This window comes from Alosa sapidissima, chromosome 3, assembly GCF_018492685.1.
Source record: "Alosa sapidissima isolate fAloSap1 chromosome 3, fAloSap1.pri, whole genome shotgun sequence".
Taxonomy (NCBI): Eukaryota; Metazoa; Chordata; class Actinopteri; order Clupeiformes; family Clupeidae; genus Alosa; species Alosa sapidissima.
In genome coordinates, this window is record NC_055959.1 from 17,830,468 (window position 1) to 17,857,354 (window position 26,887).

At 44.9% G+C, this 26,887-nt stretch overlaps 2 protein-coding genes across 7 annotated transcripts; both read right to left on the reverse strand.

The window, feature by feature from the left end:
• Positions 1-25: 25 nt before the first annotated feature.
• Positions 26-9,054, reverse strand: csnk1e (casein kinase 1, epsilon). The gene is made up of 11 exons (XM_042086990.1): positions 8,833-9,054; positions 6,676-6,766; positions 5,958-6,068; positions 5,565-5,713; positions 5,083-5,311; positions 4,715-4,885; positions 3,225-3,373; positions 2,815-3,010; positions 2,578-2,717; positions 2,354-2,420; positions 26-2,146 (listed from the first exon to the last, which is right to left on the reverse strand). The coding sequence occupies exons 2-10, from the start codon at positions 6,749-6,751 to the stop codon at positions 2,388-2,390; spliced, it is 1,254 nt and encodes a 417-aa protein (XP_041942924.1). The 5' UTR covers positions 6,752-6,766; positions 8,833-9,054; the 3' UTR covers positions 26-2,146; positions 2,354-2,387.
• An 816-nt stretch (positions 9,055-9,870) lies between these two features.
• On the reverse strand, positions 9,871-25,334 carry LOC121704954 (trinucleotide repeat-containing gene 6B protein-like). Of its 6 annotated transcripts, none has more exons than XM_042085537.1 (21): positions 25,109-25,334; positions 23,553-23,640; positions 23,423-23,444; positions 21,453-21,815; positions 18,683-21,325; positions 18,406-18,573; positions 17,621-17,802; positions 17,290-17,358; positions 17,037-17,201; positions 16,654-16,773; positions 16,315-16,467; positions 15,930-16,040; positions 15,486-15,687; positions 14,988-15,152; positions 14,649-14,816; positions 14,413-14,556; positions 13,781-13,873; positions 13,314-13,526; positions 12,789-12,859; positions 12,234-12,373; positions 9,871-11,949 (listed from the first exon to the last, which is right to left on the reverse strand). In XM_042085537.1, the coding sequence occupies exons 2-21, from the start codon at positions 23,607-23,609 to the stop codon at positions 11,307-11,309; spliced, it is 5,892 nt and encodes a 1,963-aa protein (XP_041941471.1). In that variant the 5' UTR covers positions 23,610-23,640; positions 25,109-25,334; the 3' UTR covers positions 9,871-11,306. The 6 variants fall into 6 exon arrangements, with proteins under 6 accessions (XP_041941471.1, XP_041941467.1, XP_041941469.1 ...); XM_042085533.1 differs by having other exon boundaries at positions 18,677-21,325; XM_042085535.1 differs by having other exon boundaries at positions 18,677-21,325; positions 25,186-25,322.
• Positions 25,335-26,887: the final 1,553 nt, after the last annotated feature.

A 26,887-nucleotide genomic window follows, 5' to 3' on the forward strand; every position in this document is an offset into this window, starting at 1 on the left:
AAAAAAGATCAAGAAAAGACAGGACTGTTTTGTTTACTTTTTATTATTACTTCATAAAATATACACAAATACTGTTGTAAATAAAGTTAAAGTGTGTTAAAGAACTGTACAAGATATCAGTACACAATACAGAAAGTGAATCTTTGTCCCCCTATCCTTTCCTGACCAATAATATTTTCTAGCCCTATACCACCCAGAACCCCTTCCTCCCTTGGAATTGCTACTGGGTCATTAAACAGCCTGCTGACATGGCACGAACAGTCTTGCTGTGATTGCACCACAGTCTCAGGATCAGGATGCATACTGTAAACAGAGATGGCCAAAACATCAGAATTCCTCCTTTTTGGCAGATATGTTGATCAACTGTAACTGTAGTCTAAATAACCAATAGAAGTTTCCAGGTGCAAAATATCAAGCCAAGACCCCCATATTAGGGTTCAACCCATCCGTCCCCTGCCCCCTCATACAAGTAAGGGACTGTCATTGGGTGTACCCCATACACATTTAGGCAGACACACAGGGAAACATAAAAATTAAAACATAAAAAGTGGGAAACATTACTAAAAAATAAAACAATGGCCATCACTTAGTAAGCCTCTCCCACACCTTCAGTTAAACAATTTCACCTGAGCATGACACTCCTTTGAGAAAAGCTTCACACACCACTGCAGAGAAGATTACATAATAGGAAAGCTGACACACCCAGCAGTGCTGTTAAATGACCCAGTAAGCAAGGTGACACTTTGAGTCCCACTCAAATTTAGTACTTTTTATATATATATATATATATATATAATGTGTATATATATTTCATAAAACTCTGATCCCTCCCCAGGTTTAAGCATTTTAGTTTTTCTACATTACACCTCGAAACAACCAACGACATTTTGGCTTTACACAGAAAAATTACAGTGACGTAAAAAAAGTAAAGAAATGTCATTCTACTTCATGCCCCTCCATCCCACCAGATCTCCAGAAACAAACATAATTAAAAAGTAAAAAAAAAATGTTGACAATAAGAACAATCATAAGAATTACTGCCACGATAGTTGGCTGCTTTTTTTTTTCCTTTTCGCAGTCTCTAGTCAAATACATTGAGAAAGGTCAGTGTCCACTGTCTGCATGTGACTCAAGTCTTGGAGTGGTGTGGCACCAAAACAAAAAAAGTGAAATATCACCTCCACAGGTGTGTGTATGGATTTAAAAAAGGAAATGGGCTCAAGTGGGTATTTCGGAAATAAAAAAGAACAATGAAGTGTTTCCATCTTAGCCACCAGGCCCATGGTCCTTGACGTTAGCTTGTTGTCAAGTTGGTCACAAAACATTCATGATCACATTGACAGAGAATACGACAAGTAAGACATTGGCAAGAGAAGGGCAAAGATCCAACCCTGTGCCTTTCCATCCTGTACTCCAACAGAGCACCTGCACTAATCTTCACTTCCCAAAGCTTTCTCTCTCTGCCCTCTATATTCTTTCCTACATCTTTCTCTTAGACTTAATTTTCCTACTCTCTCTCTTTCGCTCTCTCTCTCTTTAATTTCACTTCTCCAATAAACCATGAATACATAATAAACCACCCATCTTAAGAGTGAATGATATATCCTGGCTGTCCTACAATTAATACAACAGATTAAAACAAAACAAAGCACAACCAGGATGAAGACAGGTACCATGGGCTTTGAGTGTGCAAATTACACTGGTGAAAGACTAACATGTTCACTTCTCACAGATTGGAATATGCACATGCTAACAGCTACATTCTCTGTAGGAACAATTAAAACTAGATGCATCAATCTACCATCTTGGATCATTCCAGGCCTGCCTATGACATACTGGGAAATGGACAGTGTCCCAGTTGTGATGAGGACATAGTCGAATGGAGAACATGTGGGAAATAATGCAGGATAGTTCAGTCTTCAGTGTGAGGAGAAAAATACTGTTTGTTTTTCTTTCCCCTGAATGACTTTTGGTTGAAGATAGGTAAGGACCTCTCTTGGCCAACTTCTGCAACCCATCAACTCACACCCATTCAGCCTCTTTTTCCCCATTCATTCCTTCAATGTCCATCTGTCTGTCTCGCTGGCAACATTAAAACAACAAACAAAACCAAAAGAATCTGGAGCAAGGGGTGTCACCTGATGCCCTAGTGAAGCAGGTTTCAAGAGAGGAAAGAAAGAAAAAAAAAACATCTCAGAACATTTAAATGATTGCAGCTCAATTATATGAGAAATTAAGCCGCATACGTTCCATTGTTGAAACATTTTTTGATTCGCAACAGTCGTGTTGGCATTAAAATGGAAACCACTGGTGCACAGTGGTGTGAGGAAGTGCATGGGTGGACGTCTCTCACCAGTCAGTATCCAGTGTGCATGGAGCTGAAGGACTCACTTCCCTAGGTGCTCGAACGGCATGCTGACCTGCAGGGTGCAACATCAAGAAAGTCCAACCATTAACTAAAGTCAGAGTTTGAACTTCATTCCAACCATTTCAGGCAAACTGAAAAAAGAACAAAAAGATTGACTTCTAGAGAACCATTCAGCTGACAGATAAAAATGACTGGATAGAGTCACTCACCTGTGACGTGGAAATGCGAGACTGGTCGTGGCGGGCAGTGAGGTCAGACGAAGACACGTTGGCGGGTGCCCCTCGGTGGAGGCGCATACTGACTTTCCTCTCCCTCTCCGCACGCGAGATAGCCCGAGGCGACGTGTTCCCTGCAGGGCGAGGAAGAGGTACCAGATAGGTATGGGTGATGGACTGCAGTTCTTATAGGCACAGAAACTAGGCAGGTAAACACTATGAGAGACTCACCAGACTGCTGGACTCGCGAGGCGGGGTTGGAGATGGCCTGTTCAGGACCGTTTCTCACCCGGTTGGGTGCGGAGGGGTTGGGGCCAGGTGGGTGACCCCGTGCAGCCAACCCTCGTGGCCCCCCACCAATTCGCTCGTCACGCTCCTCGCCTCCCCTCCTCTCCCGATCACCCTCTTCTGCCGTTCTGCTGGCACCCTGCAAGTCAAAAGTTAAGAGGAAAAAATGTCAGTTGGCATTTGGGGATGAGACTCACATTGGCAGCACTGAGCATCGAGACCCTCTGACACACATTCATTAATGCCATGTTTAATGCAGTCAATTTCACATCATGCATTCGTAAAACATGAAATGAATCACTGTCTCTAGTCACAATAAGTAGTTTGCTGATAAGGCCAGTATTAGTACTCACAAACTTAAGCATGTTCCAGTCAAAGACATAGTCGTAGGAGAAGCCTTGTCTGTGGAACAAATTTCTGAAGAGCTGACGAAGGTACGAATAGTCTGGCTTGTCATCAAAGCGCAAAGAGCGACAGAAATTCAGGTAGGTGGAAAACTCAGCTGCAAAAATAGAGCACCAGTTCAAAGATTAATATTTAAGGCAGCACCCAGCTATGCTTTCACAATATCACTCAAATATCCAACAGAGAAAGCTCAAGACCACCATGGAATTCAAACCCATGCTCACACACTATTTTCTTCTTAGTTAATGTATGAATTTCAGGAATTTTTTTAATTTAGCATTTGAAACAACTTTATGGAACACACATCTCTGTGTAAATACTCATCCATAGATGAGCATCAATATGAGTCATATTCCACTGTAGAAAGCTGCCTGTAGTGGCAATCTGTTAATCAGGGCACCCACTAATGGTATTTTGAGTGCCTACACAGTAGATAACTCAAATATGAGCTGGTAAAAAAAAAGAATACGAAATCTCTCTCAACTCTTGTCGCAACACTAGCACACAACAGAGAACATGACTGTGATTGTAACAATATCATAACTTGAAGCAGCAAAAGAGTTTGGTCTAAATCTAGATCTAAATCTAAAAAACAGGTAAAATCTTACTAAAAGTACCCAAGGCCCCTTTGGCCCTGATAAAAGCTTGCTTACATTCCACTAGTGTCTTTAAGTGATATGGTCTGTAATGTTGTGCTTTGAAGGCTTTGCAACATGTTCCACAGAACTACCTGGTATATATGCAGGATCAAAATGAATTGGCAGATGATGCCAAAACTAGTTGCCTGATATAAGCATACTATTTGCAATAACCTATGACCCTCAGTGTCCCAACATGATTTTCTTTATACTACAGCAAAACCCATCAATGCTTTGAATGTTTAAACTTTTAATACCTCACTTCTTCCTCATATGACTGTCACTGCTGCACTGACACCGACTGAGAAAGGTTCCACAAATATCTCAACCTATTACACTATACAGACAGAATTTCCTGCAAAATGCAATTTATTAAAAAAAAAAAACAGAGGTCTAACTGGTCATATCTGCCTTATGGCTCCTCCATGCATTTCCATGCCCTTTCTTCACTTGAGTATTACGTTTTTTGGAGACTATACGCACCGGGCGACACCTCAATACTAGACTAAAGCCGCAGATGGTATACTTCATCTTCCTCTATGACACATTTCAAGCATACTTCTGGGGAGTTGAAGACTGCATGTTTGAGCCTGACAGCAGGGGCAAAAGGCTTAGTGCATCTGGCCTTCAGTTTTGAGTAACAAATTGCAAAACACTCCATACTGCATTCCACATATCAGTCACAAGAGACAAAACGAATACACACCGAATATGGAATACATATTCAGTTCACAGTTCAGGTACCGATCCACATGCCTAGGCATGCGTTCACACAGTAAAAAAGGCGTTTGGGAACTCACATGGATAGCCCTTGCACAGCACCTCGATGGGCGTGGACATTTTTTTCTCGCTGATGCGCTCGTACTTCTGCCTCTTGGTGGCAGCCTTAAGGCCTTGCCAAGGCAAGGAGCCCAGGTTGAAGTACATGAGCACGTAGCCTAGGGACTCCAGGTCATCACGCCTTGACTGCTCTAAAGGCGGACAATGGCAAAAAAGGGGGGAAAGGTCAATGATTCCATGAACTAAATAATAACAGTGAGCCTTCAAGCTTACATAAGTGTTCCAGTATAAGCATTTCAAATGACATAGAAAAGAAGAACATAGTTCAGTTGAAAACACTTTGCTTTGACAAGGTAGATGGGAGCAAGAGGTCTTCGGCTGCCCTCACCTATGCCCAGATGCGTATTGATTGAAGCATAGCGAGCAGTGCCAGTCAGGTTCTTGTTCTCCCGGTAGGGGATGTGCTGGTGGGTGCGGGCGTCACGGTATTTCTTGGCCAGACCAAAGTCGATGATGTAGACCAGGTTTCCCTTCTTGCCCAGGCCCATGAGAAAGTTGTCAGGTTTGACATCACGATGGATGAAATTCTTGGAGTGGATGTACTCAATGCGGCTTATCTGCACAGCACAGGAATGTGTTAGAGACAGCAGTGCAGCAATGCTGCTACATTGTGGAGGCAACAACATAGATGAACAAACTTCACAAGACACAAATCTACTTGCTGTGACCCACACTGGATGCTATGAGGAATTTAACCTACTCTCCCCAGAAGTGTGTCAGTGGACAAGAGACTGTTAAATAGGGAAAGGAATAAATTGAGACTGAGCTGGAGAGAGAGAGAAAAAAAAAAGTCTAAGAGGTCCATTGTACCATTTGGTCGGCAAGTAAGAGCACAGTCTTCAAGCTGAACTTTCGGGAGCAGAAATTGAAGAGGTCCTCCAGGCTAGGACCCAGAAGCTCCATAACCATGACATTGTAGTCCCCCTCTGCACCACACCACTTTATAGAGGGAATGCCAACTAATAGGGGAAGAGAAGGAAAATATGGACATTACCATCAACTCATCCACTACAATGTGACAAACAGACTACTCAGTGTAATAGAGCAGCAAACATTAAAGATGACGCTTCTGAGCATGTAGCTAAAATGCATCAAATTATTAATTATTAATTCTTATCACTGGACTCAGACATATTGCTGAAAACAGTCTTCACACGCCCATCCCATTAAGACAAACTGACCAGTGAAACATATTCAACCAACCTCCTCCCTGCATCATCTTGTAGAACTTGCTCTCTATGTGTAGCTGAGGGTGTTTGGTCTTCACACATTCCAGCTTTATGGCCACCTCCTCTCCTGTGGCGATGTTGGCACCTGGCAGGGCACACATTTACACATTTATTAATTTACTACACCTTTACTCATCTAGTGCAGTGGGCATATGTGTGCTCCCATTGATTTGAGTGCGTTTTACACATTTATTAATTTACTACACCTTTACTCATCTAGTGCAGTGGGCATATGTGTGCTCCCATTGATTTGAGTGTGTTTTACACATTCATTAATTTACTACACATTTACTTTTCTACAGTGCAGTGGACGTGTGTGTGCTCCCATTGATTTGAGTGTGTTTTACACATTTATTAATTTACTACACCTTTACTCATCTAGTGCAGTGGACGTGTGTGTGCTCCCATTGATTTTAGTGTGTGTGCAGCTACTGGCACACGTGCCTTCGCTACCACAAACCTGTGCACACATGTAACTAACAAAACGTAACTACAAATGACAGACACATAGTTATTGGTACTGGTAGCCAGTTAAAATAATTTGCATATATAGCTGCACATGACATGGAATCTCATAACAATAAAAGGGAAATATGTAAAACAGGCATTTAGAAAATTGGTGAACACAAAGTATTCACTGGAGGAATCCCCACGGAACAACAACAAGGAATGAAAGTAGGACGTGGACTCACCTAAGTATATGTCACCAAAAGAGCCACTGCCAATCTTGCGCCCAAGCCGATACTTATTCCCCACTCTCAGCTCCATGTTTGTGCGAGTTTGCTACAAAGTCAGATAGAATAACAAAGACAAAAGCGACAGTCACTGGAAAGTAGCCATCACTAAATAACAGTTAAAATCTAAATTGAACCAAACTCAATAAAATTGCCAAAAACAATCAGCCAGTAAAAAGGAATCAAAGCTAAATTGCACATGCAAACTAAACATATTTTTAGCACAGACAGACATACACAATAAAAACTAATCTTAACTGCTGCTAGTCACCTGTCATCCAAATAAAAGCAGTCTCTCCCAAATTGCCAATAAACCCAATCTTCTTAAGACAGTCCCTTCATGATGTAGGTGACTAGGCAATGGCATATTAACTCCTTGATTTACATTTTGTAAGCTATCATTTACAAAGATGAAAATGCACCATGTCTGAATGGTAGCAATTAAGGTTTGTTGTGCAGATATGGATGGTATAAGCCTATAGTTCATGTAACTGAAAGGCTAGAGGTGGATGATGCGCAGCATCAGGGCACATGATAAAATCAAGGGACCGGTGGAAGTGGGTCTTCAGCAGCACGTGATGCTAGAGGAGTCGTCATCATTTATTTATCACTAAGAACCACGCCACATTTTCAACCACTGCAACGCCAAAGGGCAGGCTATGCTTGACACCGCGAATTTCAAATTAAGTAAAAAAAAAAAAAGACATTACAAAGCCTTTCGCAATGTTGACCAATTCTTAACTGTAAAGTAGGCCTATTTAAAGCCCTCTCGTTTTCCTCGTGAGGCTATACATCCACTGACAGGACATCTGAGCCTATCCTCAATAGAGGACCTTTTAACTAACAGTTAGTTGGACTATTAGATTATCCTAATAGATACTGCGCAGCCTACAAAAAAACTTAACTGGACCTGGCCTAAGTCACAAAGAACCAGACCAGTCACCTGAAACAGGCAAACCCCAACATTTAAGCTACAATTTCCTCTGGTGACCTGTGTTCAGGGTTTCAATGTGTTGACCCAACAGATCCCTCGCCTGGAACATAATAACAAGCTTAATGTAAACATAACACCGACGTCCCCTTTCCCCTATCACTATCTCGATATGCAAACTTTAAACCAGACCCTCTCAACGCCACTTGCAGTGATGTAATAATTTTATGGCTGTTTCGCATATTCACATTTCGCAAGACTGATATTCCATCAAGGGTCGCTGAAATGGGCTAAGCTTTGTTCGCCTGATCTTGCATCCGTGCACGGAATTATTCTACCGAGCGTTAACTGTAATATTAAATTGCATGCATACACCTAAAGACGGCGAACCATGAACTAAGGGGTCTCGTGGATGTTTCACCATCTGCAATATTCATAAACTATTACTACTCTTCCGATGCATAGGCTACGTTCAAAAGAGTACATCGACCCTGTGCATCGTTTCGTTTCCTTAGGTGCCACTGCGTTGTCACCATCTGAAGTATTTCACTAACATTAAGAGTAGGCTAGGCTACAAATGAGAATAATTCCCGAGATGTTCGATTTGTTTCATTAGTATTTCAAGGGCTACAATACGTCATTTTTACTCTAGAACACTGTCTACATTAGTTGTCGATACCAGTCTATTGTAGCTATGGTGGAAAGTGGCTTTACAATGTAGCGATAGGTGGATTTTTTCTGCATCGACAGTGAAATTGTAACAAATCTAACATTTACAAGGATTCTACACGAAAGGGTGCTTGTACAGTGCAGTGCTATGCTATTTTATTGAAGCTCATTTCGTAGTAATAGCTAGCCTGCTAACACTGAAAGGAGCACTGTTATGTTCTAGTTAGGATGCTCGTTTAGCTAGAAACCACAAGCAACACCATTTTGATATAAAATGTCGCCGACGAATTCAGAACTTTAGTGTTCGGGCGTCCATGTCGTTACCAAAAATACTGTATTTTTTCCTTGCCGCACCCTAACACTGGGGTATACTATAGGTTACGCTTGTGTGGATAGTCATCTGAAATCGCCCCCTCCCCCTCTACGATGCTCTGAATACAACACTAACGTTTGTGCGAAACAAGCCCCTACACCTTTCCCCCCTGGTTTCGGCGGTTTGTTGGCATCATTCTTACCCGATATTGGGCTTATCTGAGAGGTTAGGCGGTGGTGGTGCTGAACCGATTGTTGTCAGTCAGACTGAGCCTTGGGCAGCGAAGGATGGGAGCGGATTCTGACGGATCTCATACCCCAATTTTCCTCTTGCGTTCTATAGTACGCCCTGTTGATAGTCCCTGAGAAGCTTCACTGCGAATGCCCGTCTCTGCCTCAGTCTATCTCCACCTCTCGTTGCTTGCAACGCACCATTGACAACATCGATGATGTCATTCGTAGGAAGCCCAAGGCACCCGGATTGCCTTAAAGTCATATTCCCAGCTATGGTCAACTCTAGAAATGTTATTATTATTATTAGATATTAATAATAAAAACAAATATTTGCATAAATATTGTACACATCCTAGAGCTTAACACTTCACACAAGGTTTATGTTTTGTTCATATGTTTGTGTATGAATTGCATGACTGCTATTTTTACTACTGATGAAATGTACAGAACGCTTCTGTTCGCAGGCTACAATAACATTACATATCCCACAAAGCAGATAATTCCAAGGTCAAAACCTTTGCCCTCTTGTCTAAGCATGAAAAGGTTATTCCAAAGGACAGCAGTGACTCCACAGAGGTCATAGCAAGGAGACCTATATGCACCTGGCTTACAGAGATTCCCTAACCACAAGTGTGGCCATTCTGAACGACAGGCCTGCAAACACCAGAGTAGAGATCAGCCCTGCACATCTGCTAGTTACTGCACTGGTCTTAAGACAGCAGAGAAGTCATTATTATCTATTTAAAACTAAATCCAGTTAGTCGGTCTTAGTGTGTGCTTGGGTGTCCTGGCAGATTCTTTGTTTTCTAAATGTATCAGTGTGCAGAGCACAGGGCAGTTGTCCAGTCTAGGTTGTTTAATGGAATTTCATTAGTGAGAGGGTTGATGGTGGGGGAAGTGGGCTGTAGCCAACGTATGGACAGAGGCAGTTAAACCTTTGAGCATAGTTATCCTTACATCCCCATTCAATATGTTGTGAAAGAGCAGAAACCACAGGACAAGTGATAGCCAATACTTTCATATTTATTATACCTCTTAAATCTTTTTTTCTTAAATAAAGTTTCTCTTTGTAAAATCTCAAATCAAAACACTGAAAGGAGTGTTAAAAGTCTCTTAACTTAAAACGATAAACAACAACATAACACACACAAATATTACAACAGTTCTTAGGCGTCTGTAAATATCTTTGCTGCGCTGCTCAGTCTAGTAAGATTTGGCATGGTCTTTCGAGATGCATATGCCTTCTGACGGGTGAATCTGGAAAAAAGGTTCTCTCAATCATTATTGCAGGTCGGCCAATAAAAAAGACTACACAGAGTACCCTAAAAAACACTTTAAAATGAAAAACAACAATATTAGTGCCAATGTTCATGAGCACACAACCAGCACGTAGCGTACAGAGCACACTGAACGATACAGACGTTCTGTAAAGCAGCTTCACAAACAAACATTCAAGGAGACAAAAAAGAGTGATGTTTTTTGCGCAAACATACATTAGAAAAAAAGTCTCACTCCCATGCACACGTACACAGACACAGTCTATGCATTTGGTCTCACTCACACACATTCACAACGCAGTGTCCTCGACACAGTACCTGGCCACCTACAGAAAATGCCTCAAACAGCCAAACAAAAATAATAATAGTCAAATAATTATATCAATAATGATAATGACAACAACTAAGATGATTGACGAGAGGAAATAAAAACAGTAGGTGGTATGGGGTTTGACCGGAGCAATGACAATACTGGGAGTTCACTGCCCAAAATGAAGTGAAAATGAACAAATATGAACTGACAATCACAATAACACATGGTTTTCTAATATGGATCTGAGCAGTGTATTTGCATGTGTTTTGATTCAGTGTCCAGAAGGGACTTTTAAAAAAGAAAGAAATTGCATGTTGCCCTACATCACACATGATGTTCTTAACACTGTTACAATGACTATCTGTTTTCAAGGCTTTTCTGGATTTGGATGTGCATGTGTAACTCAAATAAGTCTCCAGCTGAATAGGATCAAGTTCCGTTAAGTGCCTCAGGCTAACGGACTTGGACTTTTCAAATGTTCAAGTCTAAGCAGTTGAAATCTTCATTTGTGAAAGAAGGCCTTGTACTTTTTCTAGAACAGTCCCTGCATTCAGTTACATTACAGGAAAATGCGTACAAACATTTTTTTTCTCTGTAGAATTCTGCCACTGGATGAGTTAAGTACATTTTGTGTCAGTGTTTCTGTTTGTGGCTATCCCTAGTGTATGCACATCTATTTGCATTTCTTCCAGTGTAAGTTGAAATTCCTAATGGTGAGTGTGTTCATGTGTGTATCCACGTGCAGTGTGTGTGTGTGTGTGTGTGCAAGTGCATGTGACTGAGTGCTTCACCCAGTGTATGAACTGTGTCCATGTATGTGTGTCCGTGTGTGTCTCTTGTGGGCTCACGATAGTCAGATGGTATCAGTTCCCCCACCCAGCAGGTCGCCTGGCAACAGAGCACCAGGGCTGCTGATTTGGTGTCTGTCCTCCATTTGGGGGACCCCCCAGAGGCTGCTGCCGCCTCCGCTGCTGCTGCTGCTGGGGTACCCTGGCGTCACTCCCCCCCAGAGCCCGCTGCGCCCCGGCTCCACCACCACCCCGGTCCCTCCCCCGATGCCCACGCCGTCTCCCTCCCCTTCCCCGGCTCCGTTGGTGCTCCACTGGGCGAAGATGCCCAGTCCGGATCCCTGCGCCGCCGAGCCGTCCAGAGGAGAGCCGGCCACGTCCAGGTTCTGCCATCCAGAGGCTGAGGAGCCGGCGCCACTGCCCACTGCCCCCGCCTCGGCACCATTGCTGCTCCCGCCCGACAGTGACCCTCGGGCTCGATCACGGTCACCCTTTCGGGCCCCACCACCGCCGCCACCGCTACCCCCACCGCTGCTGCTGCTGGCCCCTGCTGTGCCTGGGCCGGCGGAGCCTGGGGAGACCCCCATGCCTCCCGCCCCACCGCTGCCACCAGCCCCACCGGCTGCAGCCTGGGAATGTGCGAAGTATCGCGCCACATCCTCCTCGCTCACAAACTCAGCCAGTATGGTGGTGTTACCCAAAACGCACCTATGGAGGAAGAAATAATAAGGATTATATCACTACAGCATGATGACCATCAAATTACAACAAATAAATTATCTCAAAAATAATTTACTTCCATGTTGCATGATTTACTACGGTCCTCAAAGAGATCCATTTTTTATACGTACTAGATTCATTTTCAGAATCTACTGAATAACTTTCAGCACTACATCAACTTGAACATGTAAACAAGGTGTACATGTAAATGGTACTGTCTTCAGTATGAAAGTGAGTGGGAGTGCAAGTGTTCAGGACAGACATGTACATACATGTGCAAGGCACTCTGAGCCTTGGCTGCCTCCTGCGGAGTGCTGTAGCGAATCAGAGCGCTGCCCTGGGTCAGACCCAGGTGAAAGGTCAGAAGAGGGCCGTGCTGCATGCAGATAGTCCGCAGAGTGGAGCCGTCGATCTGCAAGCCACAACCGGGGTTATAGAGAGCGAAAAGATAAAAATCAGAATGTCGTGTAATATTTGTAGTTTGCTTCTTTCATACATTTTCTGCCCCGTACTTTGACCAGTTTGAAACCTCCATCCTACTCATTATTCATACACTGTCCGATTGAATAAATGGACCAAGCCATTTTTTACAATCCAATTACATCAAGATCCCGCCTGGTCACATTTCATTGGCATTAAAATCCGAGGGAGCATGCAGATGAAGCAGAGGAACGTGCTCTATTTCACGTACAGGTGCACATACATGGCCAACCTTGAAGAACCAATGAAGTTGAACTTTTTACTATTGGTGTTCAGAGTCAGACCCCCATCTCTCCCAAGCTTATCTAACACTACTGCAAGGAAAATTTCCATTCACCCCGTTGTACCTGAGGGGTAAGGTTGCTTAGCAGCAGCCAACAACTTCCTCTGGGGGCCGAACCGTCACTCCAAGCAGAGTCTAGACAGGAACACAAAATAAAAAGTATAAATCGCACAGGCAAGTGCACAGACCGATGCAGTTCATTTGGTGTCAGGTGTTGGGTTGCTCTCTAGAATGGTTGATGTGTCAGTATTTTTAAACAATACTCTGCTTCATTGAATGTTTACATGACTAATAATTCATCAAGTCCATATTTAAGCATGTGTGTCAACGTACAATTTTATGTAATTCTTTCTAAGAAAGAACTTTCCAAAACACAACAAAAACAAGTTTTTCTAGAACTGTGTTGCTCAACACTTAAAAGGAATGGTGTACATTTGAGCAAAGAATACCTTCAATCCCATCTGTTTTGACCTGACCATGGAATACTTTGCTAACCACAGTCAGCCACCACACACACACACTCAACAAAAATGCATCCATGGGCAACCGTGAAAGGGAAATGTGCACACAGTGTTCTTGATGCCCTTACCCGACTCAAACCTTGTCTCTTGGCTGCTCCCTCCCCCCCAACCTCGGGCCAACCGTGGTCCTCCGGTGGGCCAAGGGGATGCCAAACTTTGCTTCTGATTGGTGAGTCCAGGAGGTGGGCGTGAAGGCTGAGAGCTGTTCCGATTGGTTTTCCAGGATTTACTATGTCCAATTGGTTCAGGGGGCCAGCTGGATTTGTACTCGGAGTACTTTGCTGTAATATGACATGGACAGTTGCACTTACACAGATTGAGAAACAGACAAGTCAGCACAAGTACCATGCATGTCTGCACTGCAAAATATTTCAAATCTCCCAGTGATAGAAATGTCCTCATGACTTAATTGGGTTGTACAGCACACTATTACACAATAGTTCATAAAGAAATCAACAATTTCTGCATGATGGGCCAGTGGTAGGTAATGCTGGATGGATGGATTCTCCTTCAGGGAGAGAAGCAGCTGACTTACCCGAGCTGTGTGCATTGGAGAGGGGACTTTCTGAGGCACTGTAGGGCCAGGCACCTGGTGAAGGCAGCAAGGTGTTGAGGGCAGGGTTTGAGCCTGCAAGACATGGCAAGCACACAGACTATAATGTGACAAGACCTTTCAGTCACAGAACAATTTCACTTTACTTGAGGAATCAGTAAAGACAAAGTGTACAGTCTCAAAGAATCTTAACGGAATGCAAAATAGATCTTTGATGTAAAATCAAAAGAGTATGTTTGTTTGCCAAATGGTTAAGTGTGGAGATAGGCTCAATAAAAAAAATAAAAAAAACTACGTTTTAACATTAATTCTTATGTTAAGCGCTCAAATGGAAAAGATGTGAATGAGGATATAGCGGTCAGCAATAACATCTACTGCAATTAGAGTTAACAGTGCTTTGCAAATAAATGTTAGCAATTCTGACTAACTTCCCCAAGATGTAGGAGCCCACACTTTCCTGTCAGTGTACAGGACTGGTGTGCCGGAATGCCCAGTTCGTTGAGAAGCTTCCTGTAACTTCCAGTAACTAGTCAAGTATCAATGCTAATTTACGACCACCTAATTAAACAGGCACATTCTGAGTGGTGCAATGCAGTGGTGCAATGTAATAATACCTGTGTTATCTCGCAGTAACTGATGGTCAGTGTCACTGAGATTAGGCGGATCATGGGGAGAGAGCACACCTCCTGGGGTCACGTAGGGGTCAGACTCTGGGTCAGCGCTCTGGATCCCCTTCCAGGGCACTCCAGGCTGGAATTCTGCCAACAGAACAAACATGATATTACGACACCCATTTAACTAAAGCGTCAAAACGCCTCCAAAACAGGACAAGGTTCTGAGGAAGTCTTACCAGGAGGCCAGCTTGAAGTGCCCATGATGGGACCCTGACCCATGCCAGTGGTTCTTTGCCAGTTGTCGGAGAGAACTTGAGAAGTCATGCCAGAACCGTCTGCTCCAAGCAGGTCATATTGAGCATAAGGGGTGCCGCCGATGAGTTTGCCTGGGGTGGTCAATGGACCTGGGAAGGACAACGGGAAGTCAGTGGACAATTAAAACCTCACCTCTATAGAATTATTAACACTGAATGCAGCAGTCTCAAAGGACCTCTTAAGACCCAAGACTCAAACCTCCCAGACCAACCATACAGGTGATAGTGGCAAGGAAAACCTCATCTGTCCTGTTCACGTACCGTTCTTATGGAGAGCTGCGTCTGGGGGCGAGGGGGCCGTGGAGTGGCCCTCCATCATCCACTTGAAGCGAGACTGCGGCCCCACAGGGTCCTTCACGGCGCCCGGGGCGCCTACCATCCCTCCCAGCTCCAGTCCTGACAGGTTACCGGCCGGAGAGCCAAATCCTGACGGAGCACAGAAACAGAACACTGAAGGTCAAAGCAATTTTAACCTTTTTCCAATTCAATTCAATTTCAGACAGTCGATACTGGAGGAGCCTCCTCCCTTTGAAGAATGAAATAACCTAACAGACACTATTGATATACTCCCAAGAGCTTTTGTAGGTCCGTTTGCGAAACTGATCACTGGACTGTTAACTTGTTGCAGTACATTCAGTTTACATTGTGATGCATCATGTTTTAGAGATATAAGTTTGTAGTTAAGTAACCTATTACCATCAGCAACGAGACACAAATATCAAAGAGACTGATCATACCAATCTATCTATATAAACAAACCTGGGTATCCCCCCTGTGCTTTGGCCTGGAGTTCAGCTAGCGTGCTGCCCAACCCTGGGTGCTGGAGGTGCTCGGGCATCGAGTGTTTGGGTGGCACCCCTCCCAGGTGGGATGGAGACATCTTGGAGCCAACCGTCCCAACTCCTCCTACACCCTGCTGCTGCTGTCTCTGTTGCTGGAGAACAGCCATGATTCTGGCCAGCTATACACACACATATAGGAATATAAGTAGTGTTTTTGTTTTACAAAATGGTTTGTTAATGTTGTTAATATTGAAAATTACGCAATTGTCAGACCACCTTTTGGCCAGTGTTTTTCAGAGGCTTTCATTCCTGCACAATTCAGACAGACAATGCCCCCAACCCAGAGTCCACCTAGGAGCATAAATGCCTATGGCGTAGTACTGGTGGCTAGGCGCCAGCTCTGCCGGCTAATGCAGCCTACCTGCTGTGGGTCTGGCTGCTGACGCATAGGCTGTGGGAACTTCCTCTGGTTCTGTAGAAGCTGCTGCTGTTGCTGCTGTTGTTGCTGCTGCTGCAAAAGCAACTGGCAAGCCTACAAGACACAGTCAAACGACACAGGGGTCAGTCTGAGAGAGACACCTTAGCCTGACTATCGAGCAAATACAAAAGATTAGCTTACAAGCCTATGAAAGCAAGACTTGCAAGAAGATTTGCCTGAGGCACAAGAGCATGCAGTCCATCCAAACGTGCACTACCCCAACCGTCAACCTATTCCATACACAGCCTTTGAAACAGGACAACACTGCATTCACGTCACTGAAGCAGGAAGAAAGTGGGAATGGAAATATGTGCTGTGCAATATTTACCAGGATCTGCTGCATGTGAGGATGAATGCCACTCAGCATAGCCAGGTGCTGGGGGGAGAGCTGAGGAGGAAACACTCCGCCTGGAACGCCCCCGATGCCCCCCACCAGGTTACCCGAGGGTGGGGGCATCTGCTTCAGAATGGAGCTCTGAACCTGCGCCACCCCACACAGATAAGGAAGCGTTACTGCTTGTGTAAATCTTGACAAAAATAAATCTTGAAGAAAATCATGCATGACTCCAACTACAGAACAAATATTTGGAGTAACAACATAAGCAGCACCAACTCTGCAGGAAGACAGGAGATGGGTCAGCATGACGGCAAACCCATACACAAGTACCTGAGGGGACAGGAACTGCGGAGGCACTTGGGCACGGATCCCTTGTGTGGGGTTCATGGGGTGCATCCCTCGGAGCGGAGGCATCCCCCCACTGCCTCCAAACACGCCATGGCCTCCCATCTGAAACAGACACATGCTTCCATTTAGTGCAGTCCTTTAGATTCAAATACATTCACATTTGTTCATTAAGCAGGCACCATCAAGATCTGGTGTTAGCAGAGCAGAGATATTCATTTCCTTGTGTATGTGAACTCCCTGCGTATCAAATCCGTGACCCTGGTGTTGTTAGGGCCCTGCTCTGCCAGTTGACCCCACAGGTGCATTTTCAGTCACTGCCTATACTTTTTCATGAGGATGAATGTGCAGCTTGAGTGCTCTGGCACCTTGTCAAAGTAGGGCCCAGCCTCTCCACCTCCGACCTCCTTGGAGGCTGGTGTTCTGAAGACACCGCCACCACCCCTTCCCTTCCGCATCTCTCCGTTGTACTCGTTCATCCCCCTCTTGTCGCCCTCCATCCTTTTGTCCTGGAGAACACTTGGATCATCATCCTGTCAACAAGCCCACAAGAGTCAACACAAACAGCCATCTTCTGTGATTTAAAAACAAAAAAGGGTCTGTTCAATGAACATTGCTCACCAACATGCCCATGTTTGAGAACTGCCTATTCACAGGATTCATCCACGAATCACCACCTTTCATGCCACCCTGGAAAACACAACGACAATACAACTTTAGATACAAATGTCTAATGAGGGTGTGTACATCATGACATCCTGAATAAATTAGATCATACATCATAACCTTCATCTGAAATGCAACTGCACCTAAATGTGTATCAATAGGTCATTTATCTGTAAAGAAACCACCTTCATCTCTGTTTATGAGAAAACACAATTCTATGCTCACATCTACTGAATACCTTCTTACAATTAATCTTTTTGAGGGTTTGACATATAGACTACTGTACCTTATTGTTTCCCCTCTTGTTTCCATGGCCCCAGCCTACAGAGCTGTAGGAGGAGCTGTTTCCTTGAGATCCTGTGTTGTTCCACATGTTAGAGCCTTCATCCTCATCCTCCCAGCTGGAGTGGCGAGTCGTGCCCATGGAACTGTCCATCTCACCCCAGCCCTCTTGCATAGTCTTTGATCCTGGAAAACATACCAAACAATGTCAGTGAAATCACAAAATGTAATGTTAGTCCTCCAGAAACAAGGTCTTGTTCCCTTGTATAAACGATGCATGTGTATGTGCAAAAAAGCTGATTGGTCTTGACATAATGGAAGGATAGATGGGAAGCCCAAAACAGAAAAACCAAAACATCATAGACATATATATGCACATACATACATTTATTACATACATGACATTTCTATACATTAAAGCTGCAGTTGGCAAGATTTTTTTGATCATATTCACTGAAACCGACACTATGCTCTGACAGAACAACATAAATCAGCTGGTTTTAGAAAAAAAAACACACTTCTACCTCCAACTAGAGCCTGTTATTTGTTTTGCAAAAATCCACAGCTCACGGTTCTTCTGGTCCAATCAGAGCAGGGCTGTGTGAGATCTGATTGTCAATCATAGTCTGGTGCAGTCTGGTGTGCACTGACGAGCACAAACTCGATGAGAGGGTGCTCGGTGGTAGTGGGGGAGGGGTATGAGAGTTGTAAACATTCAACATTTTAGCTAAGTCCCCTCAATCTGTCAGACTTGCCAACTGCAGCTTTAAGTTGTATGAAGTAACTCACCAGACTTCATTGGATTGGGGGAGCGGCTGCCCCACCCACTGCCTTTTCCAGGGTCGTCTGGTTCACCCCAACCGCTGGACGACTCTGAGCCTTTCCCCCACGTTGTCGTCCCGTTGTCACCCGAGTGTTCTGGGGGACCCCTTCCTACACCTCCCCACATGGAGGGTGCTATAAGAGAAGAGGCTGTCAGCATCATATATAAAACATACCACCTATCTGAACAAAGCTATATCTGTGTGAATGCTTATTAAAGCACATTTTGTATTTTCACCTTTACCCAGGTTAGAATCTCGGTTCATGGGGGGTCCTGCCTGCCTGCCAAGGGACTGCGGCGGCTGCTGCAGGGGCTTCTGCTGCTGGGCTTGACCCTGGGCACTGTTCTTGTCCCACAGGTTGACACTCTTGCTTTTGTAACAGCTCGGGTCGCCCCAGGCGGCTGTCCCGTCGTCGATCTCCATGTTGCGGCTGATTGACTGAGGCGAGGGCTCCTCCCAGCCGCTGGGCTCAGACGAGGTCGTCACCTGGGGGATGGGGCCGGACGTCCAGCCGGAGCTTTGGCTCTGGCTCGGGTGCGGGGCACCGCCTGTTCGTCCCCGACCCTCCTGCAAGGCCCTCGGGTCTGCGCGGAGTGCCTGCGGCTGAGGAGCCTGTGATTGTTGTTGCTGCTGATTTGGGCCTTTCATTGCGGGGAGTTGGCTGGTGGCCATCTGCTTGGCACCCCAGCCTTGGTAAGCTTTGACGTCACCGCCTCCTGATCCAGCTCCCCAGCTTTTCTTTGGCCTGCTGTCGTCCCAGTTGGACCACGATCCCTCGTCGGTGCTGCTTCCCTTGCCGTCCTTCCACGAGCCGGCGCCACCACCACCACCACCACCGCCGGACTGATTCTGCCTCCAGTCACCTGTGCCCATCGATAGCTCCTTCCAGCTGCCGGTCCCTTTCTCTTCCTGTCCATCTCCCCAGCCACTGCCCTTTGCACTGGACGAGGTACCCTGTCCTCCAAAATTTCCCCATTCCCCACTTTCTCGGTCGTCCCTTTTCGACTCTCTCCAGTCCGGCTCCCCCTTGCCCCATCCTTTTCCCTGGCCTTCCCCACCGTCCCCCCGGCTCATGTCCCTTGTCAGTTTTCCGTGACCACCTTCCAAGCCGGCTGCAGCTTTCTGAACAGCGTGCGAGTCGTGTGGTGGAGGTGGGCCTCGCGATGACAGTGAAGTGTTAATGCCATGCCAGCCCTCCTTTGAGTGTGCCAGGCCGAACCTTTGTGAAGCCGTTCCTGGTTCGTTTGTGTTGCTGGCGCCACCGGAGTACGCCGCGGGAGCACCAGCACTGTTGAAGGAGTTATCTCTTCGTGCACCTCTGTCCACTGGTTCCACATCCCAGGCGACGTTCTGCCGAATCTGGGTCTGCCCCCAGCCGGTGTTGCACAGCACTCTGGGGTCCAAGTCGCCCCGCCCGAGCATGTTCCTTAAGGCCACCGCAGGGCTGGGGTTCTGGAGTCCAGAGGGGACCTGGGCCTGGTCGTGGTCATGGTGCTGAGTGCCGGACATGGAGCTGTCCCCCCCGCTTTCCTCTTGACCTGTAAACACCCCTGCGGATCCATCCCCGTCCCCTTTCTGATTATCCTCAGCTTTCTCGGAGGTCAGGGAGCCCTGCGAGTCCTGCGACAGGCCCCCGCCACCCGCACTGACCACACTGCCTCCGCAGCTGTTACTGCCGCTCCCGTCTCCGTCGCCAACGCTGCCGGCTGCCGAGCTGGAGGGACGTCGAGCAGCTTCCTGTGTGTCCGTGTCAATGTCACCCCCCTCCCCATCCCACGCTACCTGAGAGACCCCGCGGGTCATGCAGCTGCCCTCATTGCCCAGCACCCCCCAGCCGGTGCCGGCACTCACCTGTGCTCCCTTTTCGTTAGTGGGGCTCTCAGCTGTCCACACACCACCACCACCACCACCACCACCCACCTCCATCCCTGTGTCCCACGAGTCAGCCCTGGAGGCACCTGTGTTGGGGTCGGACGAGGGCAGCAGCGGGCTTTTCCAAGACGAGGACGACGACATGGCAGAGAAAGATGAGGAGGTGGAGAGGTTTCCCACGCCCCCTGGAATCCTGGAGTCCATGTCATCATCGTCGGCATCTCCTTTTTTTGGTCCCGTTTTAACCTCTGACCCCTGATTATCTTGCTGGCAAAGCGCACGTGCGCCATCTACAGAGCATAATTCCTGTGCCTGAAGCTCTTGATTCTCCGGACTCGCAGAGTCAGGAGAGGAAGTGACGAGGGGGGCATTGTCTAACATGGAGGAAACTGAACTTTGAGATAAGGGTGCTTTCGTCTCTATGGCAGCAGCAATAGCCCTCTCGATCTCATCCTGCACCAAGGCAGGCCAGGCTGAAGAATTGCAATTTGGATTGGAGTTGGCACCAGACACCTCACTACCGATGCCAAGTAAACTTTCTTGATTTTCAGGAGGGGAGCCTTTGGACATGGAGGACTGTGCTGTAGCTCCGACTAATTCCCCAATTTCAGCCTGAGTAGAGGAGGCCCACATCCCGCCGGACTGAGGACATTCGCTGGGTGATGAAGCAGAGAGGGGACTACCGGACACACTGTCTTTCCCTTCAACAGCCTCCGCTCCTAATGCCACCTGCAGCACTGGCTGCTGCTGTTGCTGCTGAAGGAACCCATCACTCCAAGAGGCACTGCTGTTCTGGGCTCCGTAATTGTCGGTCTCTTTCTCAACCAGGCCAGCCTCCAAAATACTGGGCCACTCTTCCAGCTTTGTACCGTCCATGATCACCTTGTCCAAGTCCAGAGAGGAGGGCTGGCTGCCAGAGCCCTCCCCCACAGTCGAATTTGCATAACTGGAAGTTTCAGAAGCAGTGGCCGCTGAAGTGGATGAGGGGGAGAGAGATGTGCCTAAGCCAGAATCTGTAAATGGGGCACAAAAACACAACACTTCAAAAAACATTTCAACAACTCTTAGTATCAATTTAACCAAGAAGCCTCTAATTCTATCCCCCAACATTCCTCTGTCTATCTGATTCTGCACACGCACCTGAGGCTCCAGTTGTGGTTGACTCGGGGTTATCTCCATAAGAGAGAGGGGGCGTGCCTTCCCCGTTGTTACCTCCTCCGCGTAGCATGCAGGAGAGTAGAGGCTGGCCCCTCTTCAGTAGCACTTTGTGGTCCTGCTGGCAACGGAATCGTGGGGGCACTTCGCGGGGCATGTAGCGCTGTGGCGGACTGGATACGGTGGGGGGCTGTCCGTTGGCCACAACTGCCCGCTTTGCATTGTTCCCACCCGGAGGGGGGCTGCTAGAAGCCCCAAGGGCAGGACTGGGGGCCGCAGACAGGGGGGGGCTTGGGTCAGGCTCAAGGATCACTGTTTCAGTCTCTGTGGATGTGGGCTGGTTTGAATCTGATAGCAGAAAAGCAAAATTGGTTCACCATAGAGATTTAATGTGAATTGCACTCTAACACAGTAAGCTTTTTGCTAATATAACATTCTAAAATGCATAAGGATCTGATACATAATAATGAAGTCAAAGCTCGAGACCGACCAATAAATTGACAAGCCGATATGATCTGACAATATTTGCTATTTGCCGAATTTTTGCCGGAAAGCCGAATGTTGATCTTTCATCTAAATTTCCAGTAGTGTCGTTACATAGTTTGTCCACCAGTAGGCACTTGAACAGGCATAGTTTGGTTTCACTTCCTTCACTAGACAACGAAGACTTAGCTTGTTGCTTCACAGCTTTGTGGCGTAACCCTAAGTAGTCATGGTAGGGCAATTTTCACGTTCATAAACAATAGTAAATATTCAAATTTATTCTGTAACCCTAAATAAAACAGAGAACATTTAGCAGCCATGCATCATTTTTTTTACCATAATAACGTTAATCTTTGAGCTTGCATTGGTCACAAGCTTAACACATAATGGAAGCTAACTTGATTGTTGGTGTATTCGCGAAACACGAAGGCAGTTATCCCAGGTAACTTAACAGCAGCACTTTAATTTTCTCTTCTGACTTTCATCCAATATATTTTCTGACCATACTGACAGTTGGCAAGTTAGTTAGCCACAAAACTGGTGTTAGCTAATGACATGGTTGACAGTAGGGCATAGATGCAGTTCTGTTAACTAAGGTTAGGCTAGTTATAGTGGCAATGGTGTGAGGTTCTCAAAGAACAAAGGCTTGACAAACTTATAATAATTATTTTACAATTTATTGCACATAAGCCTTTCATTCAGCTACCAGATAGTTAGGCCTATTTAAACACATTATACCCACTAAAGTTTTTACATTGTGTTTGTTAAACATGAAAATCAGCCAATATAGCAATTAACAATTTTTTAAAAATCCTCAAATATCTTAATTGTTATTAGTCTTGGATGCGATACTAAGCAATTTCTAACACGTAACATTTCTTGCAACATTCAGTGAATAGTCCATACTTTCCTCTAGTTCTCTATTCGCTGAGAACATTGTAAAAAAAAAATTCTTACACAGCCCTAGCTTTGTGAACTGGAAACAAAGAAAAAGGGGGCAGCTTGTCCCCCAAATAATAACAAAACACTGTGTGGAGTTACTCTGGGAGCACTGAAGGGAGGGGTGAGCTGTGCTGTGTTTTGTTTGGTCTTTGGTTCAAATACAATGCAAGTTGCTTTGGACAAATGCTAAAAAACATAAAAACCATCCGACATCACTTATCCTATCTTTAAAATCCCATATTGGTCAGGCTCTAGCCAAAGACACCCTTCATTCCATCCACCAACAATTCGCAATTCAAAGACTTTGCTGGACATAACAAACTGAAGTGTCCAAGCCAAAGATTTAAGCTAAGAGTACAACATGGAAAGATCTGTCCAGTGGCTTTAAATGAAAATGTGTTTTGTTAAATACAACACACAACCAGAGTGTAACCAAAAAATCATACATATTTCCTTCAACTCAAAGACATCCGGTTCACCAGGCCTTTACCATGTCAGGTAGGAATGTAGAAGTTCTTAAAGTTTCTCACCTTTATTTTTCTGCTCTGTGCCCTAAAACACAAACATATACTTCCATGATCCACAGTCAAGTTCAGAGTAATTTATGCATACTTTAAAAGTGTACCTACAACCGGTATGTTCATAACCATGGTAGCTTACCTTCTGGGAACCTTCCCATATTTTATTTTCTTCTGTCTTGATAGTATTGTCTTCCATTAACTGCTATTGCCTTTCGTGGTAATCCTCTCTACGAGGGTATAAACAGAATATAGTTGGGGCATCAAAAACTGCAAATTATTATTTAAAGACATCCAATAAACCTACCGATGCGATCATTAAAACTGTAGATAAGTGACTAGGTAATTTGACCAACGTTACGTCGAGGAAGAACCCACCACTTGCTGGCTAAGAACAGTGCTGGAGTTAAGCCGCTCAAAGGTGGATGGCTACTGAGCTAAATTAATCCAAAACTGTCAAGACACATCATCGTAAAACCTAAAGGCTAACGCATTGAGATATGAGTAATACAGTTCAACGTCTTTTGATTGCCCTTTTACGTGGAAAAAATGTCGATATTATAGCCTTGTTTTCACTTGCAATGCTAATACTTGTAAATAACCAAACATTGTTGCAGCGCCTCGCGTATAACCTAGTTTACCTGGTTTGCAAAACTAGCAGACGAAGAGATTTACTTGACGGCTCATTTGTAGCTGTACAGCTAATTTGTAGGGTAAATGCTACCTAACGTCACTTTCTCGACATATTGTTAGCATAGAGGAATACGTTGTGTAGTATATAGACTCGACAGCGATTTAAGTTCGTCTCGCTAGCTAACGTTAACCTTATGTATACCGATGCCTAACGTTAACATGGTAAATACGACAGCATAAGAGCAGTGAGGGAGGCAGCTCTGTGCTCGTGCAAATGTTGACGTTACGCCTCCAAGTTTGCGAAGTAACTTCGCTATCGGTCCCTCTTTTCTCCTTACTGCATGCGTGTCTTTATTTAAGAAAAAAAGTAAATGGTGTTTATCGTTTTCAAAGATTACCTAACTACAAGCAATGACAATCTATAACTGGTGCAACTTCCAATCGCGACCATTACTGTAATCGAACAATGTTTTGAATTGGGTCGAACTTCACGTAACGCAATGTTCTCTTGCTAGTTGGTTAGCAAATATGGAGAATCATAACAATGCAGATAGCAAGATGTCACTGGTTACTTAGCTAACTGGGCGACGAACTACCATGTAAATAGTTAAAAACTTACCTAGTAGCTAGCTACTGTTCGATGAAGTGAAAGCTAGCTCAAGTTTTCCTGATTCTCAAATGATTGCACTCACTAGCTAGTCAGCAGAGAAATACATCCGAACAGTCTTCTGATAGCTCATGTTACGTTATATTGTCAACTTCACTCGGTTTAAAAAATGCGTGCGATAGATCTACATATGAAATTTTATTATGACAGAAATCAGGAAATAATCTACAGTTAACTAGGTCGCCTGGTAGTAAAACAAGCTATCTAGCTCGACTTCGAAGTTACGTTTTGCAGCTACCACTGGCTAGTGGCTAGCTAGCCAAACGAAAGAGTTAGCTGTCGGTAGCATAAACAAGCTAATGATAGCTAGCCTTAGCTACCTATCGCTGACGGTCTAATCTTGATAATAAATGTTATAATGAAAACGACTTGCAGAAAGCATGGTTGTTGATAAATACCTAGTTGAAGGCTCAACTAGAGAAAAAGACTCCTATTTTCCTTCGAGCTGGGAATGAAGATATTTTGCGTTCCTTACTACGATGTGGTTGCTTCTACTCCTCTTACTATCGGCCATTTTGCTTGAACCAGGGTTGTTGACGAACGGCGACAGCGAAGGCTGGGCTAAAGTGAGTCAGATAGCTAACTTGAGTTGCATTGCTAGCCGAGGGAGGGGGAGGACTTGCAAACTGACTACCTCTCGCGTTACGATATCGAGTTGGTTCGCTAACTTTATCAACTAAAATCATCTACAATAACATAATATTTTCGACGTTTTTTTGCATAACAATAATTTAACTGTAACTATAAACTACAATGTCCCTATGTATAAAACAAGGTTTACTGACGTCAAGATTCCCTAATTAGGTAAGTAACTTTCCGTTGATTGCTGATAGGTTATCTGTAACCAAGAACATTATTCTTTTTTTTTTTTTATAAAAGACACACGTCTATGGCATAAACACGTAAGCCTAGGCTCAGTAGATGTAGACTACATGCACGTGCACATCAGCCGTAATGTCTCAATTCCTAGGCCTGTCTAGACTACCAAATAGGCCTAGTAGACTTGCACATTTTGTGAGATTTTTTTTTTTTTTTCCAGGCATGATGACAAGTGCCAGCAAGTTAAAAAATATGCTATAGGCCTACAATGTTTCAGTGTGCACTGTGCAATGTACTATCATGGCACCTAGGGATGTAGTGGAAGCTAAACGCAAGTAAACTCAGTTTATCCACGTCTGAAATTTCAAAAGTAGAGCATATCCACCTCTCAAAAGAGTTTATTCACAAATTGCAACTTTTAACATTCAAAAATCACACTGTTTTATCCACATTCACAATATGTACTCTCATCAACACTCTACCACTGGTATAAACATTGGACAATTTTTTTTTTAATCTGATGGGGCAGTCCACCTTACCGTGATTACAGAATTCATAGTTTACCCACCTCTTATTTTAGGCTACCACTACACCCCTGATGACACCATTAAGGAAAACACACTGAATAATTCAGCAAACTTTATTTACATGTTCTAGGGATTCCAACCATTGTTTTGCTGGTGTTCTCATGCACCCAGTCATTCTGCACATTTTTCATCAGTAATGCACCTCTTGCAAAAATGTAATTGTGGGTACTCCAACTCGTAGTCCCATAGCGCTGACATTTGACAGTTATGTCTAGTGGACATGCAGTGACCTAATTCAAGCCAGCTGTTTGTCGGCTACCACAAAACCATGTCCAGTGGAATTATGTCCTCTTGCAGAGGTGTAATAGACCTCTGAATTTCCATCTTTGCCCAAATAAGATCGGTCGATCCAGTATCTTGAGATTTTTTCTATGGGAAAATAACATGGGGATTTTGAATTATCGGAACTGTTAAACTCTCGCTGGGCCTTCGAGTGGATACTGTGATCTTCGGTACGTGAAGACGGCACACTTTAAATTTTAGTACCCCAGAGCTAACTTACAATGCAACTTGCCATAGGTAGTTATGCTGCTTTCGAGATGTCTCGTAAATCCGCCGCCCGAGTTGGAAAGTGTAAATTACCCAGCTTTCTTGCGCCATTTTGGGCAGGCACGCCCACTTTACCTCGGAGTACTTGAGGATACCCCGAGGTGGACGTACGACCTTACAACAAACATGGCTGCGCCCATAGTTGAGATGAGATGACATGTATTTTTTTGCATATGTACTGTGTTGGTCATGTTAAAGTTGATGTAATGCTCTTACACACTA

Coding starts and splice junctions, on each gene's coding strand:
- csnk1e (XM_042086990.1), bottom strand. CDS start 6,751: ATGGAGCTGAGAGTGGGGAATAAGTATCGGCTTGGGCGCAAGATTGGC. Junction 3,374..4,714: donor GCTGTGCAAGGGCTATCCAT/GTGAGTTCCCAA, acceptor CTATTTTTGCAG/CTGAGTTTTCCACCTACCTG. Junction 2,718..2,814: donor CTCGCGAGTCCAGCAGTCTG/GTGAGTCTCTCA, acceptor CTCGCCCTGCAG/GGAACACGTCGCCTCGGGCT.
- LOC121704954 (XM_042085533.1), bottom strand. CDS start 23,609: ATGGAAGACAATACTATCAAGACAGAAGAAAATAAAATATGGGAAGGT. Junction 17,359..17,620: donor ACAAGAGGGGAAACAATAAG/GTACAGTAGTCT, acceptor TGTGTTTTCCAG/GGTGGCATGAAAGGTGGTGA. Junction 17,202..17,289: donor TCTCAAACATGGGCATGTTG/GTGAGCAATGTT, acceptor GCTTGTTGACAG/GATGATGATCCAAGTGTTCT.